The 19,552-nt window shown below is 36.6% G+C and overlaps 2 protein-coding genes across 2 annotated transcripts; both read right to left on the reverse strand.

Annotated features, from left to right (window-relative positions):
- Nucleotides 1-644: 644 nt before the first annotated feature.
- Nucleotides 645-2,929, reverse strand: LOC103486117 (uncharacterized). Its single transcript, XM_008443962.3, has one exon. The coding sequence runs from the start codon at nucleotides 2,837-2,839 to the stop codon at nucleotides 809-811; it is 2,031 nt and encodes a 676-aa protein (XP_008442184.1). The 5' UTR covers nucleotides 2,840-2,929; the 3' UTR covers nucleotides 645-808.
- A 1,129-nt stretch (nucleotides 2,930-4,058) lies between these two features.
- Nucleotides 4,059-18,903, reverse strand: LOC103486118 (vacuolar protein sorting-associated protein 26A). Its single transcript, XM_008443963.3, has 12 exons — nucleotides 18,739-18,903; nucleotides 10,883-10,930; nucleotides 10,489-10,563; nucleotides 10,201-10,275; nucleotides 10,020-10,092; nucleotides 9,580-9,624; nucleotides 9,271-9,382; nucleotides 8,929-8,995; nucleotides 6,384-6,428; nucleotides 5,867-5,922; nucleotides 5,363-5,538; nucleotides 4,059-4,547 (listed from the first exon to the last, which is right to left on the reverse strand). Exons 2-12 carry the CDS (start codon nucleotides 10,883-10,885, stop codon nucleotides 4,369-4,371), a joined length of 906 nt encoding a protein of 301 aa, XP_008442185.1. The 5' UTR covers nucleotides 10,886-10,930; nucleotides 18,739-18,903; the 3' UTR covers nucleotides 4,059-4,368.
- Between the last annotated feature and the right edge of the window lie 649 nt (nucleotides 18,904-19,552).

Here is a 19,552-nt window from a genome sequence, read left to right on the forward strand (position 1 = left end):
AAATCTTTCGACTCTATCAAATTTGTTTACGTTGTTCCATGATGTGTTGTCATGGATAGTTCTCCCAACACAATAACTAAGATATTTCATATTTTGATATAATATGATCTACGAATAAAAAGAAAATAATAATAATAATAATATAAGATATTTCATGCTCAACAACAACTTTGTGAATCTTTGTTAATGCTAAATAAAAAGAAAAAAATAAAATAGAAATCTCTAACGAAAGGTGCAATGATGAATTATGTTAATACTTCAGGTTCAATGCCTTCTATAGCACCACTCAATCAAGTCAATTTGCATCAACATTGTTAGAACTTCTTGAACCTTATCTTTTCCTTTCACATATCTCATTCTGCTTATCTTCTCTATTCAAACTCATACTCATTTCTTCTCAAAAGACCAAATAGATGTATTTATTATAACAGTTTATATTTATAATATATCAATGGCTGAAATCCCAAACCAAATAAACCAAACAAATTTCTATTACTTCCCTTGTTCTTTCTTTCAAAAAAAAGTCAGGAGTCACAATCTACACTTCAATTCCGAATGAAACAGAATGTATCTCTTACATTTACACCATCCATCCATCCATCCGTTGTCAAGAATTGATAGTAAAACAACAACAGTGAAATTAGTTTTGGATTTAAAAAAATAATATATATTATTTATAGAATTCAAGAGTGTGCAGCACAACGCCATGGTTTGTTCTTCACTATTTTTTACATTTTTTTCCTTCTATACTTTCCCTATAATGGAAAAAGAAAAACAGCAAAATTATTGTATTGTGTATCTTGATTGATCAATCAAGAACAACAAGCTTCTGGTACTCATTGCCGGAGATAGCTTGCTCCATGACGGCCTCCGGTTGAATGACGCCATCACCATCCAAAAACAAGTTCATCAAGTTCTTTGAGTATCCACTGACCAAAGCCACCCCCTTCTCCTTGCCCGGCACTGGCGTCGCCCTCGAATCTCTTAAGTTCCAAAACACAATCTGTGGAACAGCTGATCCATACCCTTTTTCTGTGAATTTTCTGACTATAACTTGGTAATCTGTTTCCCACGAGGTGGCTGATGCTTGATCGAACTCCATGTCACTGAACACAAACACTCTCTTTATCATTTGTTCTTCCTTCAACTTTCCATCTACAGCCACTTTGAGAATTTGATCAAAAACCTTCTGAAAATCAGTATTAACCCCCCAATGCATCGTCTTAACGAACTCCGCTTTTGATTTCAGACTGTCCCCTTGGATCACATGAAGTTCTGGGTTTGCACTGAATGTGATCACTTTCCCTTTCCATGGATCTTCGCTCAATTCAGAAACCAAAAGACCCAAAGCAATACAAACATCCATGGGAATCCCCTCCATACTTCCGGACACATCACAAACAGCAATACAGTCTCTCAACTTCCCTTTCTTCAACAAGTCATCCACCATTCTCTTCCATTGAAGCTCTGCAACTTCTCCACCGTCTTCCTGTCCGTCGAATAAAGACATTATGATCTCGTGAGGAAGCAGTGCTCCGGCGGCGATCTTGGTCTTACCGTCCTTCACGTCTTTCAAGTATTGGGCAAACCGCTCCCCATCGTGTTTCATGAACTTTTCCTTGTAGTTTTTCATTGCAACAGAAGCTACTCTGTTGTAAGGGATCGAATCCCATCTATTGGCTCCAATGTAAACCTCCGGCAGCTCCAAAACCTTCCGGAGTGGCACCAAAACATCCTTCCTCAATCTGTCGCGAACTCTGTACGCATAGTGCGCCTCTTCAATCCCTTCGTATTCTGGATCCGATTCGCGAGGGAAAACTTTCCGCGCTATGCTCTCGCAGAGTAGTGTCGATCGATCAAAGGACGAATCGACGGAAGGGCACCATTTCGCAGCGAGACTGATTCTCGTGAAATCTCCGGAATTCATAAATTGAAGATCAGATTTCAAGCAATCAGTGAAGAAGTCAGAGATTCGATCGTGCAAGAGTTGGAAATTTGGATCAGATTGGAAACGTTCCATAACCTTCCTCGCCATCGAAACCTTCCTTAACTTCCTCTCTGCGCTCGCCTTCTCTTTTTCTATCCTCGATTTCTCCATTGCCTTCGAAATGTTGGCCTCCCTGTCTATTGAAGATTGAATTTCTTTCTTCCTCGTCTTCGGTTTCTCTTGCTTGAAGCTTCCATATCTGACAGATAGCCCCCCTCTCCTAGGCGACGACAATCTCTTTCGACTCTTACCTTTCCTCTCCCCCCACTCTTTCTTCTGATTCTTCCTCACATCGGAACCCTCAAGAAGCCGGTAGAGTATCTCCGGCAGATCCTTGAAATAACCGAAATCAGCGATAGAAGGAATGTTACCTGCTAGGGTTTTGGGATGAAAGTTGTAGAGCCAGAGCGCGGCCGTGTAGTATCCCTCTTTATCGGACTTTCCCGTACCACGAACTCCTCGCAGGTTACAGATGAGCTTGAGCGTCATCAAGGGATTATGATTCCAAGCCAAACTCAATCTGTCGATCAAAGAATTGGCAGGGGTATCAGGAACCACATGGAAGAAGAAATCAAGGCAAGGATTGCCGGTGGAGAGAAAGGTCGCCGACATATTCTCCGTGAAGCCCATGGGCGGCAGGTTGTCATCGGAGTGGTTATTGATGTTGTTGAAGTTGGCGAGCATTGCATCGACGAAGGGGACTCCAGAGGGGGTTGATTCCGTTGGTTGGAGTGAGACGGGGGCTGATTCCGTTGGTTGGAGTGAGACGGGGGCTGATTCCGTTGGTTGGAGTGAGACAGGGGAAGCGGCGTGGTAGAGCTCCGGGGGACCGAGAAGGCTTGGAGGAGCCATGGGAATGGGCAAGGAGAAATCGGCAAGGAATGAGGATTTAATGAAAGGTTATGGATTTCATTTCATTTATTGACAATTTGATGCTTCGGGACCAAGAAAGAATCTCTATTGATAGATATATATATATATATATATATATATTCTTTTTTAGGGTCAACGTTCATTTACGAGATTTCCGAATTTCGAATTAATTAATTTTCCTTCCTTATTACTCAGAAATTAAAACATGGTTTGTACCTTTTTTTGTATCCATTTGGATTTCACATTTTTAGGGCGGTTTAATGAGGCCCCCCCCAACGTGTACAGTACTATATAACAATTATACGACAAAAAAGGCCAACTTTGGTTAAACTTATAACGCCATGGCATACAGAAAAGATATAAAATAAATAAAACTAAAGAGAAGATGAAAATTTAAGAAACATGCATGCAAAGACAGAGTTACCTGTAAAAGCTCCTTTTATTTTAATTTACTTATAAGATAGCAGCTGCCAATTATGTTTAAAATATCTCTTTTAAATGTTCCATCCATTGCCATGAATTTTGCTTTTTAGACCACTCAACTTCCAACTTTTAATTACAAAAGTTGGACTTCCATTGAATTTTCTACTAAATCGACCCACCATTGTTGAACAAGTTTCACAAAATTGATCTTTTTTCAAATTTCAATTCTATACCTTAGGAAACTCCCCCACAATGGGGTCAATAACCAAAGCAAAAAATACCTTGGGTCTAATTTTAGCCACAATGCAAGAGCAAGCTGAAGCATGAACAAGGGTAAGTTGAAGCATGAGCAAGAGCGATATGGAGGGTAAAAGAAAAACCTGTTGAAATCACAAATCAAATAGAACTTAAATTCTAGATAGTAAAAAAGATAACCATAATCTCGCTATGCAACCTTAAACCAATTGGAGAACTAGTCGGTGTATTTGACTTTAGTTACGGAGCAAGTTAAGCATGAGAGAGCAAGTGAAGAATTGATTGATGCAATCGATGAACAACCAAAACTCGAATTCACGATTGGAAGCCCAAATTTTGTGGACTTTTTTATGGGATTGTTAACAAGCACAAACTTGTGAAAACACGATATGGCTCATAATAGGCAATTACTACAAACCCACTAACATGAGCATCATAGTTTTCCTAAGCAATATATTATTCCTTCTGATCAACAAAGGAATGGTATAACAATATGCAGAGTTAAGAAAACAAAATAGGATTTAGAAGAAAATATTTATTTCACAATAACAAAATATAATCTACAATTAACCACACCGAAAATCAGATCTTGTTGCTCTTGACGAAATGTGCAACAGTTTGTTAACCGTGTTCCTACAATCAACACATTAGACATACCAGCAACCAAAAGAAATGATCTCACCGACATTTCATGCCTAAGCAAGCAGCTAAACATTTTGCTTGGACAAGAAATAGATATTCTCCAGAATAAAAAGCTTTACAAAAGCGCCCCAAGTAGTTGATCAACTGTCCAAAACCGACTTTATCTAACAGTATTTGGAGATGAGGAATCAGGTTGTCTCTTGAAGCCTATATATAGTGATCTCCTGCTGCTTGAAATAGCGTCTGTCCTCTTCATCAACAAGAACAAGATTTAAATAATACTTCACACTGAATTTGTTGTTGATGTTACGATGCGTAGGCGTCAGCTCGTAAGGACTAAGAAAGAGTCTGACTGGAATAGATTCACCTACAGAAGCAAGCAAAAGCTACCAGTAAAAACAACTTTCAATCCAGAATATCTTTGTCACATTTCCACATATTCGTTTTTATGAAGCATCAAACTTCGGAACAAATGAAAGAATACAAAGGGAAGACAATAAAAACCAACCCCAAAATGAGTCCATGTGTGCTTCATTAAATAAAATAAAACCTACATTTCCATGTGCTATATAAGCAACAAGGTCTAATATCTTGTGTTTTGAAGGTTGTTATGAGTACTTTAAAAAAGCTAATGAGGCCTACGCCTTGAAATGGTTAGTTTTAGCCTCGAGACTTACACCTTTGTTGAACCACAAATGAGGCTTGTGCCTTAGTGATGACAAAAATAATAAACATTTGCAGTATAAATCAATTCTATTAATGATAGATGTGCAGTAATAGTGAGGATGAAGATGTTTTTTTAGAATTTTTTGTTAAATAAAAATTATGGGAGTGAATTTTCTTTTTACACTTATATATGACTATCATGTTTAGCAGTATTTGGTCATACCAATTTAAGTTTTATGAAGTGTTTTTAATTCACTATTTGAGGCTTATGCCCCACCTCTTGAAGAGGAAAAGCATCAAGGTCGCCTACCTTTAACCTTTTAAAACATTGTGAGTTTTTATTTCGGGATTTAGGCTAGCTAGGCTTTGTTTTATTTATTTAGTACCTCGTTACTTTTCAAATACCAATGAAAGTTTTACTTCTGGGAAATAATAAATGAACAAGGTTTGTTGTTTGGTAACACAAGCTACTTTCACTGCACTAAGGTAATAAAAAAGGATGAGTATACGAAGCACCTCTTACTGGAGCTCCATCCATCAGCTCATATTTAGCTAGTGTCTCTGTCTCAACATGAGTGTTAGCACCAGATCCTGTTGATTCTCGACGCCTGATCTCCAGATCCATATTCTTTATCTTAATTCTCACCAGCAGGAAATAAATCTTGCCAATTATAACATCTTTGAGATGGTACCTGTACGTACCAATTTTCTTCACTTACTAAGAAACCAATTTCATAACCTTCCATCACTTGAAAAGGGGAAAAACCATTGCTTCCAGTTTCAAAATAATTAAAAAATTTAAAGATGAGTGATGAAACAACCAAAAATTCTTCTTCTGAAAACGCCAATAAAAGTCTGATCTTGTAGGTAATAAAAGGATCGATAATTCCTTGAAGGTTTAATAAAATCTTCTCTTTTTTTTTTCTTTATTAAAATTTTATTTTAAGAAATGGACATGAAGATGAGGTAGATTTTGTAAGAGCGTAGTTCAAATGCAGCCAGAAAATCTATACCACTTACTTGCTTTTGTTATACTCAAACTCGATGTGTAGGCAATCTTCAATTCCGACTTCCATCTGCAAAAAGCATAAATAAAATGAGGTCAACAATTAATGTCTGATTTTTATTCATTGGTTTAATAATGAAATGCTATGCCATTTGTGTTTCAACTTTCAAAATATACATATAAAAAGATCTATAAAGATCAAAACAACCAATTGGTTGATTCTGGCTTTCTTTTCGTTGATTTGGATTAAAAGAAATCATAAGATTTTTTAATCAAAGGAGAAAGTCTCTCCAGACATTTTTTTACAGTGTCATTTTCCATGCTTTATCTTGGTATAAAATGAAGTTTTTCCTCTCTTTTGTTCAATAGGAGATGTTTATTTTAACTCCCTGGGATCGGGGCTCTTATCTCATCTTTTTTTTTTAGGGAAAAGAAGCTATACATCAATGAAATTATTTATTATCGAAAAACAAAATATATTGGCAAAAAGGTCTGAAATGTTCAAGGTATGGGGTATTTTACTGTACTGACCTTGATACCGTTATTAATCGATGGAAGTGGAGAATAGTTGCGAACCTGATGCAAATCAATGATTACAAGCTTAAATGTAAGTATCCGCATAAGCTAGCGATTTATGGCAATCAACATGTTAGCAGAGAAATAACTACAATAAACAAGTTCATTCTTGTACCACCAACCTCCGTAATTTATGAAAAATGGAACTTCCATGCTAGAGATACAAGTACAAGAGATAACAGCATAAGTTAAAAACGACAGAGCAGACAAAATAACAATAATAATAATAATAATAATGAAACAAAGCCTAGAAGAGGGGAGGGGGTAAAAAAGCAAATGAATTAAGCAACCTAAAAATCTAAGCAAAGTCCAATCACAAGAAATCACAAAAGAAATAATCTATAATCCCGTAGCAGTAGAAGTCCAGTAAATGAAAAAAAGGGAATGGAACTCCAATAGCTCGCTGTCCTCCTACCAAATCCGTCTGCTACTGCCTTTTATCCAAAAATCAAACATATGCCAGAACAGAACAATGCTACAAAATGTTTCCCTAGTTATAGATTCAGAAAACAGTAAAAAAAAACTAAGGGCTTTTTCTAGCTATTATTATCATAATGACACATAATAAGGATAAGAGACATTGATGAGGAACCTCATTTGGTGGGGAGGATTTTTCTATGGGAAGGAATCAAGAAGGGTGGGAGATCTCATTCACATAGGTGAGAAGTGGTTTCAAAACCAGTGGAGCCTGGAGGATTAGGCATAAAGAACCTGAGATTACAGAATGAAGCTATGCCCACTAAATGGTTCTAGCGGTTCTTCGGAGAACCACATGTTCATTATTACAAAATCATAGCAGTTGCGGACCACACCCTTTTGAGTGGGTTCCAAGTGGTGGTTTGGAAGGGCTTGAGCAAAAACCTTTAAACTGCTATTCTTGTGAGCTTCCATTGTTTTTACTGCATTCATCAAATGTTCTATTGAGGAAGAGTCTGAGACCTATTTTGAGAGGATTGTTGTGTGGGCGAGAAGCCCTATGTGTGTTGTTCCCACAACTTTACCACTTTTCTGAAAAGAGGTTGTACCTCGCGGCCAATATTTTGGCTTCCTCATTGTTGTCTTCTTCACCTTCTGTGGGCCCTCGTCATCCTCTTGCTAATGGAGAGACTCTATTGGTGGTAGGTCTTTGAAAGGCATCCTTTACTATTCTCTACTGCAAAAATAAGTTCTGCCACCTACTAATTACTTGTCCCTCATGTACAAACACAAACACCTTCCACTGACTAACGAGTGAATTCTCACTTTTACCTTCTTGCATAAGTCTTCACAATAGAGGCCTCACAACCTTCTCTCTTATTTTGGGTTAAAGACTCAAGATTGAGTGCTTTCTTTTAAGGAGATTTATTGCCGTTAACATTTCATATTTTTTGTTCCCCTTTTCTTGACCAAGGGAACTTTGTTAACTTCTCTCATTGGAAGGTTAAAAGCCCAAGCATTGGAAGTAAAAACTCATGACCGTATCCAGCAGCACTCTTCCCTTGTGTCGCACCTGCAATGGTGTGTTCTATGTAGATATCATGAGAACAATCCAAATCATATTTTGTGAAGCTCTCAGCTACCTCGTTTTCTTTGGAGTCATTGCTTCAGTGTGTTTGAGGATTTGGGTGTGGATCAAGAATTGTTGTTCTATAATTGAGGGGAGATCCAAATGAACTCTCCCAAAAAGAGGAGTGTTGTGGCGAAGCTTTTTCCTTCCCTGTTTTGTGGGAGTGGCTAGAGAGGAATAGTAGAATCTTTAGAGTTAGAGGTTTTTGGAGATGTGAGAGGTGGTGAGGTTAAAAGTTGCTTTATGGGTGTCAGCAATTTGAACGTCTTGTAATTATCAATTTATCAGTTGGGAATTATTCTTTTTCTATTTGAGTCTTTTCTTGTAGGTAGTGAATTAAGGACTCCTTTTGCGGCCTTATTCTTTTTATTCCCTTCTACATCCTTTCATGTTCCTCAGTAAAATAAAAACTTGGTTTCATATTAAAAATAACAATAATAGTAATAAACCAAAGAAAATCCAGTACATATACTGAATGAGGAAAATAAAACAATGTCCAACATTCTGACATCTTTTATTATGCCACAAGCAGGTTTTTTTGTGTAGTTGAAATGTCCAGAAATGGTCTTTATAGTTTAAAGGTCCTATACACTGCATACAACGATGAACATGTTCTTGAGATAGTTGATGAAAGCACCATAACAGCGTTTCAAAGAGTACTTCTGCTAGAACTCTATAAACACTTGAGACCAAATTAAATGGACAGAAATATCCTTAACACTTGAGAATTTAGGTATGAGGCACACAAACATTTTATCAATGCGTAAGCTAATGATGCCATTTCCAAAATAATAATAGTAACAAATAAACTGAAACGTTTTTTTTCTTGAACTTCAAAATGGTCTTATGAATTTTTGGGAATTCAATGAACATGTTCGTGCATGATCAACCTGTCCATCCAGTGCCATTACTAAAACCAGTATGCTATGCAAAGGAAATAGTGGTTAGTGTTACCACAAAGTCTTGATATTCCACAATGCTACCAGCATACCCACGACTGATGGTAACTTTGAGAACATACCTAGGGAAGGAAATTCAGAAAACAATGGATCAAAAAAATCGTAGTTGACAAAAATTGAAATATTAAAAGTAGAAAATGTTCTAATATCATGATCCACCGTTTAACAAATGACCATAATGTATAAATAACAATCAAATAAATAATTGTGCATCAATATCAATAACAAGAAATGGATTAGAAGTGTGAAGCTGCAAACAATTTACACGAGTCACATGCAGGAAAGACGATAGCCACATTATTAAAAAAAAATATTTTAATTGCAAACGCCTATGTACCTCAGCCTCACATTCACCCCATTATATGTCTCATAAGGCATTTCAACTGTAGAAAATTCGAATGGGTATGTTTTCCTTTCATATATTTCTCCCGGAACATCCAATTCACGAACTGGACAAAATTAAAAAAAGTTAAATACTGAAGAACATGTCCCACATGCACAATAACAATTCAGCGGAAAACATCATAATGAACGCGTCAAAGATTACGAAAATTTCATTTGCCTCCCCTTGCAGTCTCATAATATTTTTTCACCGTAGCAAGTCAATTTCAAACAGTGACAAGGATGAGACACATATAATACTTACCAAGAGAAGTAAAGTCGTAAAAGTTGCCTCTATCAAAATACATCTCTGCAAAAATAAATAAATAAATAATAAAGATTATAAAAAAAACTTAATATAAGATACTCATAGTAAGAGCGATGGTATCAACGTAACAAAGTTTGATGGATAGAAAGCAAGGTTTTTGAATTGGATGGTTAAAAGGACAAGAAAGCAAAAAAAAAAAAAAAAAAAAAAAACATGTGTATACATGTACACACACACACAATAACATATGTATAGTATTGAGACCATAAGTAAAGTATGCATGTATACACACAAATCTGAAGCCAATAAGAATAACCTACAAGCTAGAAGATAAAAGAGAATGATTTGGTGCTAAAGAGACAAATTTGCTGATATTATAAATGTATATATTGAGAAATACAAGAAAGTTATCATGATGTGAAAGAAGAAGTGCAAACCGATTTGACCAAGAAGCTCAATTTTAACACCATTGTGATCAACCTTTTTTCCTTGTAGAGGATCTATTGTTATCTGAAGCACAATATAAAAAATGAAAATTGGAATCTAACAGTCTCCAGTGAATAAACAAATTTCATAAAAATTGATGAAGAAAATGGTAACATCACAAAATAAATATACCTTCCCAGTAATATTCTCTTGACTTTGGAAGAGGGGAACCAAAACTGTTTGACCATTTTCCTTCTTTAGTGGAACCTAAAGAACAAATGTTTTAAAAAACTGCCAATTAAAACAACTATATTCTGTAAAGTATTAAGTCTAAGCAAAAAGCATTACAATACTCACTAGCTTACAAAGGCAGTAAGCTTATATTGATACTACCTGTTGTTTTAAAAACCCATTTGAAATGATAATTGGAATGAACTTTTTCTTCATTCATCCAATATCTAATTACTGTAAATAGGATACCTGCTTGCGTGTTTTTCCATCTGAAAATGCAATTGATACATTGCACGATGGCTTAAAAGCTCCAAGCAGGTAATTCTGAAAATAAAAAATAATGTTATTAAAAAATACGACACATCACATCTTGATACCCATGCAAGACATATTTTGAATAAAATAAAATAAATATCAGTAAACTTCACGTGTGATAAATGCCAAGTGGTGCACTTTTCTGCAACTCCTTTTGGCAGTTTAGTCAATGCCTTCTTTTATACTTTTTTCTTAACAAGAAACAAAACACATTATAAATAGAAATAGGTCTTTTATACTTCTCATATGCAAACACGGAATAATTTCCTCAGAAAATAATAAAAAAACTAGCATATGCAGTCAACATAAGTACTTTAATATATATTACCATAATGGTCGGCAGTGAAATTTAGCTCCCAAACCTGGCGCAATCAGCCTGCATACGTCAAGTACAACATCATGACAAGAGATATACGTTCAAACTCATACATGGCCAACAAAAAGCATCAAAGTTCTAAAATGAATTGCTAGTGTCTGTGGAAGTTCAATTGTTCCTCTCCAACCGTAGTTTCCAATTGAAAGCTCCACTGTCATAGTCCAAAGTGTTCATTTTTCTTTGTTTAATGGATGACCCACTGAGATAAGTATTGAAAGCAATAAACACGAAACCGGCTTACGTGGAAACCCGAGAACCAAGAGAAAAACCACGACTTTTTTAGTTTTATTATTTTCTGATAATCATACAATAGATACAAGAGGGAATAAATAGAAAAGTACAAAAGAGATAAAAAAAAGGAAAGAATATTTAGGGTAAATCTTCTCAATGAGCTAAGCCCACTAATTCTAACACCCCCTCAAATTGGGACGTAAATATCAATGAGGCCCAACTTGCTAATACAAAAGTCGAAGTTTGGTATGAGAAACCCCTTGGTGAGGACATCAGCAACCTGTCGACTTGAAAGGATGTACGGAAAGCATATGCTTCCACTATCAAGTTTTTCTTTGATGAAATATCGATCAATCTCAACATGTTTAGTTCTATCATTCTGAACTGGGTTGTTAGCAATACTAATAGCAGCTTTATTATCACAAAAGAGCTTTAATGGAGTCTCACATTCCTGATGAAGATCAGACAGGACTTTCTAGAGCCAAATTTCCTCACATATTCCCAAACTCATAGCTCTATATTCGACCTTAACACTGCTCCTAGCCACAACACTTTGCTACTTACTGCTCCAAGTTACAAGATTGCCCCAAACAAAGGTACACATAACCAAAGGTAGACTTTCTGTCAACAACAGATCCTGCTCAATCCAAGTCGATATATGCCTCAATGGTCTTTGTGTCAGTCTTTCTAAACATCAATCCTTTACCAGGTGTCATTTTTAAGTATCTCAGAATTCTTTTGACAACTTCCATGTGTTCCTCAAAGGGAGCCTACATAAACTGGCTGACAACACTTACAGCAAAGGAAATATCAGGACGAGTATGAGATAAGTAAATCAATTTACCCAAAAGGCGATGATATTGTTCTTTATCAACTGGAACTTGATCATCAGAGTTTCCTAGTTTACAATTGAATTCAATAGGAGTGTCAGCAGGACGACATCCCAACGCACCTGTCTCGGTTAGCAGATCAAGGGTGTATTTTCTCTAAGACACGGAGATGCCTTTTTTAGATCTAGCCACCTCCATATTTCAAATTTCCCAAATCCTTGATTTCAAATTCATTACCCATTCTCCGCTTAAGTTGACTGATTTCTGCTTGATTATCTCCAGACAAAACAATATCATCCACATAAACTATCAGAACTGCAATCTTCCCTATCTCGGAAACTTTTGTAAATAAAATATGATCAGAGTGTCCCTAACTGTATCCTTGGGACTTGACAAAAGTAGTGAATCTGTCAAACCATGCTCTAGGTGACTGTTTTAGACCATATAAGGATTTCTGGAGTTTACAAACCTATTGACCAAACTGGGCTTCAGAGCCAGGCGGGGGCCATGTAAACCTCCTCTACTAGATCTCCATTCAGAAAAGCATTTTTAACATCCAGCTGATATAGAGGCCAATCTTTGTTTACAGCAACAGAAAGAATGACTCTGACATTATTCAACTTAGCAACAGGACAAAAAGTTTTTGAATAATCAACACCATAGGTCTGAGTAAATCCTTTTGCAACTAACCTTGTCTTGTGTCTGTCAAGTGTTCGATCTACTTTGTATTTGAGAGTGAACACCCATTTGCATCCCACAGGCTTGTGTCCCTTGGGTAGAGAAAAGATCTCCCAAGTGTTATTCTTTTCAAGAGCTTTCATCTCTTCCATGACAACATTCTTCCATTCAGGACACTCTAAAGCAATATGAATATTTTCGGTATTGTGGTAGAGTCAAGGATGGCTGTAAAAGTTCTGAACTGTAGTGAGAGATTCTCGTATAACACATAATTAGATATGGAGTGCTTTGTATAGAACCTAGTACCTTTTCTCAGTGCAATAGGAAGATCAAGAGAAGAATCATACTTGTTAAGTTTTCCTGTATAACCTGTTCAGCTTCATTGTTACTGGTTTCTGTTCTAACCTCAGTCTCATCACCACTGTTCTTTTCTTCCACATTTTCAAGAACAACATCAGAATTGTCATCCTCATTCATTGTATTATTAGTACAAGGTTCAGTAGGATTTTTCATACCTTGATCTCGAGGAGGTTCGAAGTCCTGGACTGGAGCCGGCTGTTGACTAATAGAGGACCCAACTTCCTTTTTGAGATTCCTCCTGTAATACGTTTTCCAAGGGACTTGGTTTGTAGGTAGGATTATAGGGTGAGGATCAATGTCAGACACAGTACTAGGAGTAGGTTCAATAAATTCAATGGTGATGTTAGACTCTTCACTCACACTCTCCCCCTGAAGATGGCTAACAGGAAAATAGGGTCGGTCCTCACAGAAAGTAACATCCATAGTAACAAAGTATTTCCTGGATGACGGGTGAAAACATTTATAACCGCGCTAGTGAAGGGGATACCCAACAAACACACAAGCTTGAGCCTGAGGGGTAAATTTGGTCTGATTAGGGCCAAAATTAAGAAAATAAGCGGTACACCCAAACCACAAAGAGGAACCTCTGAAACAAGACAAGTAAAGGGGTAGGACTCCTTAAGACATTCTAAAGGATTCTGAAGGTGGAGGATATGAGAAGGCATTCTATTGATTAAATGAACTGCTGTAAGAATAGCATCACCCCACAGGTATGAAGGGAGGAAAGTGGAAAGCATAAGGGAACGGGCTACTTCCAGAAGGTGACGATTTTTTCGCTTGACCACTCCATTTTGTTGAGGAGTGTAGGCGCACGAGTTTTGGTGAAAAATCCCCTTGTAGGCTAGAAATTCACTAAGGTTATGGTTTTGGAATTCCCAACCATTATCACTCCGAAGACAATTTTTTTATGGAATAGTGTTTCAATGGTGTGATAGAAGTTTTGGAAAATAGCGAAAACCTCAGATTTATCAGTGATAAGATAAACCCAGGTAAGACGGGTATGATCATCAATGAAAGTTACAAACCACCTTTTCCCAAATGAGGTAGTGACCTTGGAGGGACCCCAAACATCACTATGGATAAGGGTAAACGGTTGTGTGGGTTTATATGGTTGTGAAGGAAAAGAAACTTGATGTTGTTTTGCGAAAATGCACACATCACAAAATAACGAGGAGACATCTATTTTAGAAAAGAGATGGGGAAACAAATATTTCATATACGTAAAGTTCGGGTGACCTAACAGAAAATGCCACAACATAAAGTCATGTTCAGAGGTGCTAAAATAGAAAGACAGTAAACTAGTCGTATAGATACTACTATCGGAGGTATCATCATTAAGGATGTAAAGTCCCCTGCTAGGCCGGGCAGTCCCAATCATCCTCCCCAAACTCAAGTCCTGAAAGCAAATAGACTCAGGTAAGAAAATAGCTTTACAGTGCAGCTCACAGGTGATCTTACTGATAGATAACAAATTGTTAGAAAGCTTAGGCACATGCAAAACATTCTAGAGGGAGAAACCGTCAAAGAGGACTATTTGTCCTTTCCCAGCAATCGGGGCTAAAGAGTCATCGACTATCTGGATTTTCTCATTACCGACACAGGGTGTATAAGAGACAAAGTGCTCCGAGAAACCTGTCAAGTGATCTGTGGCCCCCGAGTCCAAAATCCAGGGATTCTTCCCATCAACACTAATAAGGCCAAGGGACTGAGACATACCTGACTGAGCAATGGCGCTTAGAGTAGGAGAGCTAGTCTGGCTAGTAGTAGGGATAGTTGACTGAGAGGTGCTGGCTGTCTCCCTAACATCGATACGCTCTGAATTCTGTTGCTCGTTGGAGGAGCGTTGTTACCTCTTCGGGGCCGACCATGGAGTTTCCAACATTGATCCTTGGTATGTCGTTGTTTCTTGCAGTGCTCACAAACGAGAATTGGTTTCCCATTATCATGGACCAGGGATCGAGCACTAAAGGCAACAACGTTAGTTATATAATTTGAAGGCACGTTAGGAAGCGAAATTACCGAGTTCTTGGAATACATCGGTAGATCGGTCTGTGACAAGGATGCACCAACTTCGAAAACAGCTCTCCTGTAGGTTTGGTTAATCCCAAGACCACAAACATGTGGTTGTCCAGCCGGAGGGTGCCGATGACTCAGTCGCTTCAATCCCCGATCTGTTATGGTGTTGGTCAGCCCCATTCTTATAGAAGAAAGGTTACTGTAAAGGGTTGACGAACATATTTGCACTGTTGTATAGATTTGACAGTTTTAAAGGTTGTTGTCCAGCGGCGATGGGCGATACGTGCGGCGGCAGATGACCGGAAAGGTGAGACGGTTAGACAGGCGACGATGCGTAGAAGTGGATGGGACGAGCAGTAAGATTAACGAACGACAACGCGTGAAGTTGTTTCTGGCCGGAAGGTTGCACGGACGGCGGCGAGGTTTGGCCCATTGGATAGATTGGCGGCGTCTGAATCTGTTGGAGTAGTTTTTCATGGTGGTGTCCACGGCGGCGACTTCTGTTTTGGTCTGGGTGTTTCCTAAACTTTTTTTCTAAGGTTTCGTTGTTGCTTCGCTCTAATACCATATCGAAAGCAATAAACACGAAACCGGCTTACGTGGAAACCCAAGAACTGGGAGAAAAACCACGATTTTTTTAGTTTTATTATTTTCTGATAATCATACAATAGGTACAAGAGGAAATAAATAGAAAAGTACAAAGAGATAAAAAGGAAAAGAATATTTAGGATAAATCTTCCCAATGGGTGAAGCCCACTAATTCTAACAAAGTCATTTATTCAAATAGGCAAGACATTACTCTTAGTGAAAGTCGTCGAGCTGAGGAACCTTGTGCAAAAGGAAAGAGGATCAATATTGATGTGTAAAAGAAAAGAGCAGAAAAAGTTAACTTCGTAGTTTATTCTACTTGTAGCACATTTCACACCAGTTTGGCAAAAGAACAAGGGAATAGGGATCTAGATCACGCCCTATCACTTTATCTAGAACCCCCTCACACCTGCATGACTCAGCTTCCACATAAAAAACCATCTTTTTATGAAGTGGCAACCCTCAAAATCAAGAAAGATGAGAGAACAGTTTCGAAGTTTAAACCTACAAATATTGAAAATTTAGGAATTTTATGGTTCATACGCACAGATACAATCATATAAAACAAAGATCTCTATATACCCATGTCATAATTCATTAGTATATGAATAATACAAATAACTTGCTTGCCCAACCTCTACACAGTTTAAGAAGACAAGGTCGCATAAGCAATTTCTCTCCTGCACTCCTCATCGATTCAATTGTAAACTCTAGACCAAATGGAGTCCTCCCATGACTAGGAGTAGTTTCCATGTTCCACTGGAGGTAATGAAATAGATGGGAGCTAAGACAGCCGGGAAAAAAAGAGTTTGAGCCATTTTTCTTATTGTTGGAGGCAACAAGCTAATAGCTCATTAGGGCAATAGAATTACTTTCCTGAAGGCTGAAGTTTGAAAGTAGATATTAATTGATTGCTCAGGTTTTAAAACGTATACTTTTAGTTCCTAAGGTTTGAAAATAGTTTTAAATGGTCACCACACCCATTTGACTGTTAGTTGAATTGACAGATTGTTGACTGAGCTATTAAATGCTAAAGTCGACTCTGCTTACATGTCATTTTTACTCTAATATTAGATGAACTAAAAATTATTAAGTTAAAAATTAAAATAGAAAAATGTTATAAACATCAAAGGAACTCCCTTTTTTCTCTCCCCATCCCTCCTTCCCGTCTTGTAAACCCATGAAGACACTCTAGACAACTCTTCCCTCCTTCCTGTCCTGTAAACCCATGAAGACACTTTAGACTAATCTTTCGTGATAACTAGACAAAAATTTCCAATGACTAAAAGCACTTTGGACCAATTTTCAATGATCACTTTCGGCGATACCAGGTCATGCCAGTAGCTAGATCACCATGTTACACTCCAAATTCTTGGATTGGGTCAACTTAGAGCTTGTTTGGTAACATTCTCGTTCCCTATTTCTTCCTTGTTTCTTTTTTTTTAGAACAAGAAACAAGAATATGTTTGATAACTGTTACAACTGTTACTTGTTTCTTGAAAAAATGAAACAGAAAACGTGTTTGATAATTGTTTCTTATTTACTGTTTCTTATTTCTTTGTTTTCTTAATAATGTCCTCTATTAAACATATGTCAACTCACATCTAAATCAATTAAACATTAAACAAAAATATATATATCGATAAAAACTCTTTCTCTAAAATCTACCTCACTAACTTGAACGATATTTATCAACCATGAATCATTTTTGCACTTTAACGATATTTTGTCATTTGTATAAGTTCTTGTTCTAAACATTTTACACATTACCTTGAATATGAGAATGGAATTGGAAGAACGAAACTTTCTATAAAATTTGAGATGGAGAAGATCTTTAATCCATTTTTGTTCTGTATAATCCTTACAATTATATTTATATGAAAAATACTTAACACCACCATTCAATTCCTCTGTTTCCCCCTTTTCGAACATTACAATGAAAGCTTCAACTCTTTCATTCAATTCCTCTTTTGATAACCCAATTTCTTCTTCTTTTTTGGCCTCCTTGAACTCTATGTTTTCAATTTTCTTCTGCTTTGTTTTACCACTTGTCTCTTATTTTTGGGTTTCACTATAATTTGCGGGATTTGAAGTGAAGAATATTGCAACATGAATAAGATTTAAAACAAGGAAATCCCAGATCCGCCATTGCTCCACTAAGAACATAACAACAGCTTTCTTCAAGCAAGTTGCCATTAACAATGCTGTTCCAACTGATAATAAAGCATTTCTTATTGAATCTTTATCTTCAAATTCTCCTCCTTGCTTTAATTCTCTTAATTTCTTCTACCCTCCATGTGTTTGATGAAATTACTCACAGAAAAATTTTAACTATTGAAAGGAGACGTACCTAGCCGGAGAGAAACGGAGAACAAAGAGAAAACCTAGCCGGAGAAGAGAGAAACTTTTTCAGAAGAGACACGGAGAAGACCTAGCCGGAGAAACTTTTTCGGAAGAGAGAAGATGGAGAAACCACGAAAAGAGAAAGAAAATCTGAGAACGAAGAGAAAAATCTTTTTTTTTATTCCCACAGATTCCTTAATTCTCGAATTCCTTACTCCTTGCCTAACTATGCTAATCTCAAATGCTCGCCATTATCGGTTTCAATCATCATCACGTACTTCGACGAATCGCATTCCTTTGTTTGTAGCATTCCAAACGTTTGATCCTATCTTTAAAATCTTCACTGTCCTTCAAGAACTCTCCCGGCTTATCTTGGCTGACAATCTTTTCATGACCATTATGGTTTCAAGCACCTTCTCATTCCCCAACCTAATACCTCTGTTTCCTTTCAACATTTGCGGTTTCCAAAGAAGAACCTTGATAGTAATATACCCAGTTGCGGTTTCTTCATTAAAATTGTATCAGGAAATTGATCGTGAATTTGGGCAAATTTTGAGAATCGAACAGGTTGGGGCTCCTCTCTGAAGTTTAGGGATTTCATTATCAATAATCGTTCTAGTTTTAGAAACACAATGAATTCCTTCATTTGGATGGAAGCAAGGACGAGTGATCGAACAAAAAACAAATCTCAGATATAAAATGAAAAGTAAATCCTAAATAGCATTTGGACTAAATTTTCAAACCCTTCAATTCAATTTGTACCTGAATCCAGCAGCTATTGCCCCGAGTCTGGCGTTGCCGGAAGTCGCCGGAAGTGATTGATGGTTGCCAGAGATGGTTGTTCACCTGGCGCTGACGATTTAGTCTGAATAGTCTATCGAAGCCGCGAGATTCAGAAGACAAAAAAAAGACTTATTTACATTTTTGTCTATATTAATTTTAAAGCACTAATTTTCTAATTCATCTATTATAAAATTAATAGTAAAATTTTCATAAATAAAACAAGCTAATAAAATATTTACAACACATAACAAAATAAAAAATGGACGAAGTTTGTTACTTTTTAAATATTTCATATTTGGTCTTCCCTCTTATTATCCTTGTGTGATTTTTTTTATTTTCATCCTCTTTCTTCTCTTCTTTTTTTTAAACGGTTATTTGGTTCAAGTTCGTGTATCAAATATAGATCTAAATAATCATATAGCCAAATCTAAATCAATAATCTTCAAAAAAAAAAAAAAAAATCGTTTAGCCCAAATCAAAACGATCCTATACTAAAGAATCTTGAAAAAAAATCGTCAAATGTAAATAATCGTGTATCAAATATATTTCGCATGTGATTGACGGGTTTTTTTTTGTATTTTTCATTATGGATCTGTGGATTTTTTTCGTTTTTGGAATTATTCTATACATTGTAAATGTTTTATCGCTTTGTTATATTTTTGAAATGGCTCCAAATTAATAAGTAAGCAAAACTATATGACATCCCAATTACTACTTTTTTATTATTATTATTAGCTTTAGTTAAATGGTAATTATAATAGGTAGAACTTTAAAAATAATAATTAATTGTATG

Source organism: Cucumis melo, chromosome 8, assembly GCF_025177605.1.
Source record: "Cucumis melo cultivar AY chromosome 8, USDA_Cmelo_AY_1.0, whole genome shotgun sequence".
In the NCBI taxonomy this organism is placed as follows: domain Eukaryota; kingdom Viridiplantae; phylum Streptophyta; class Magnoliopsida; order Cucurbitales; family Cucurbitaceae; genus Cucumis; species Cucumis melo.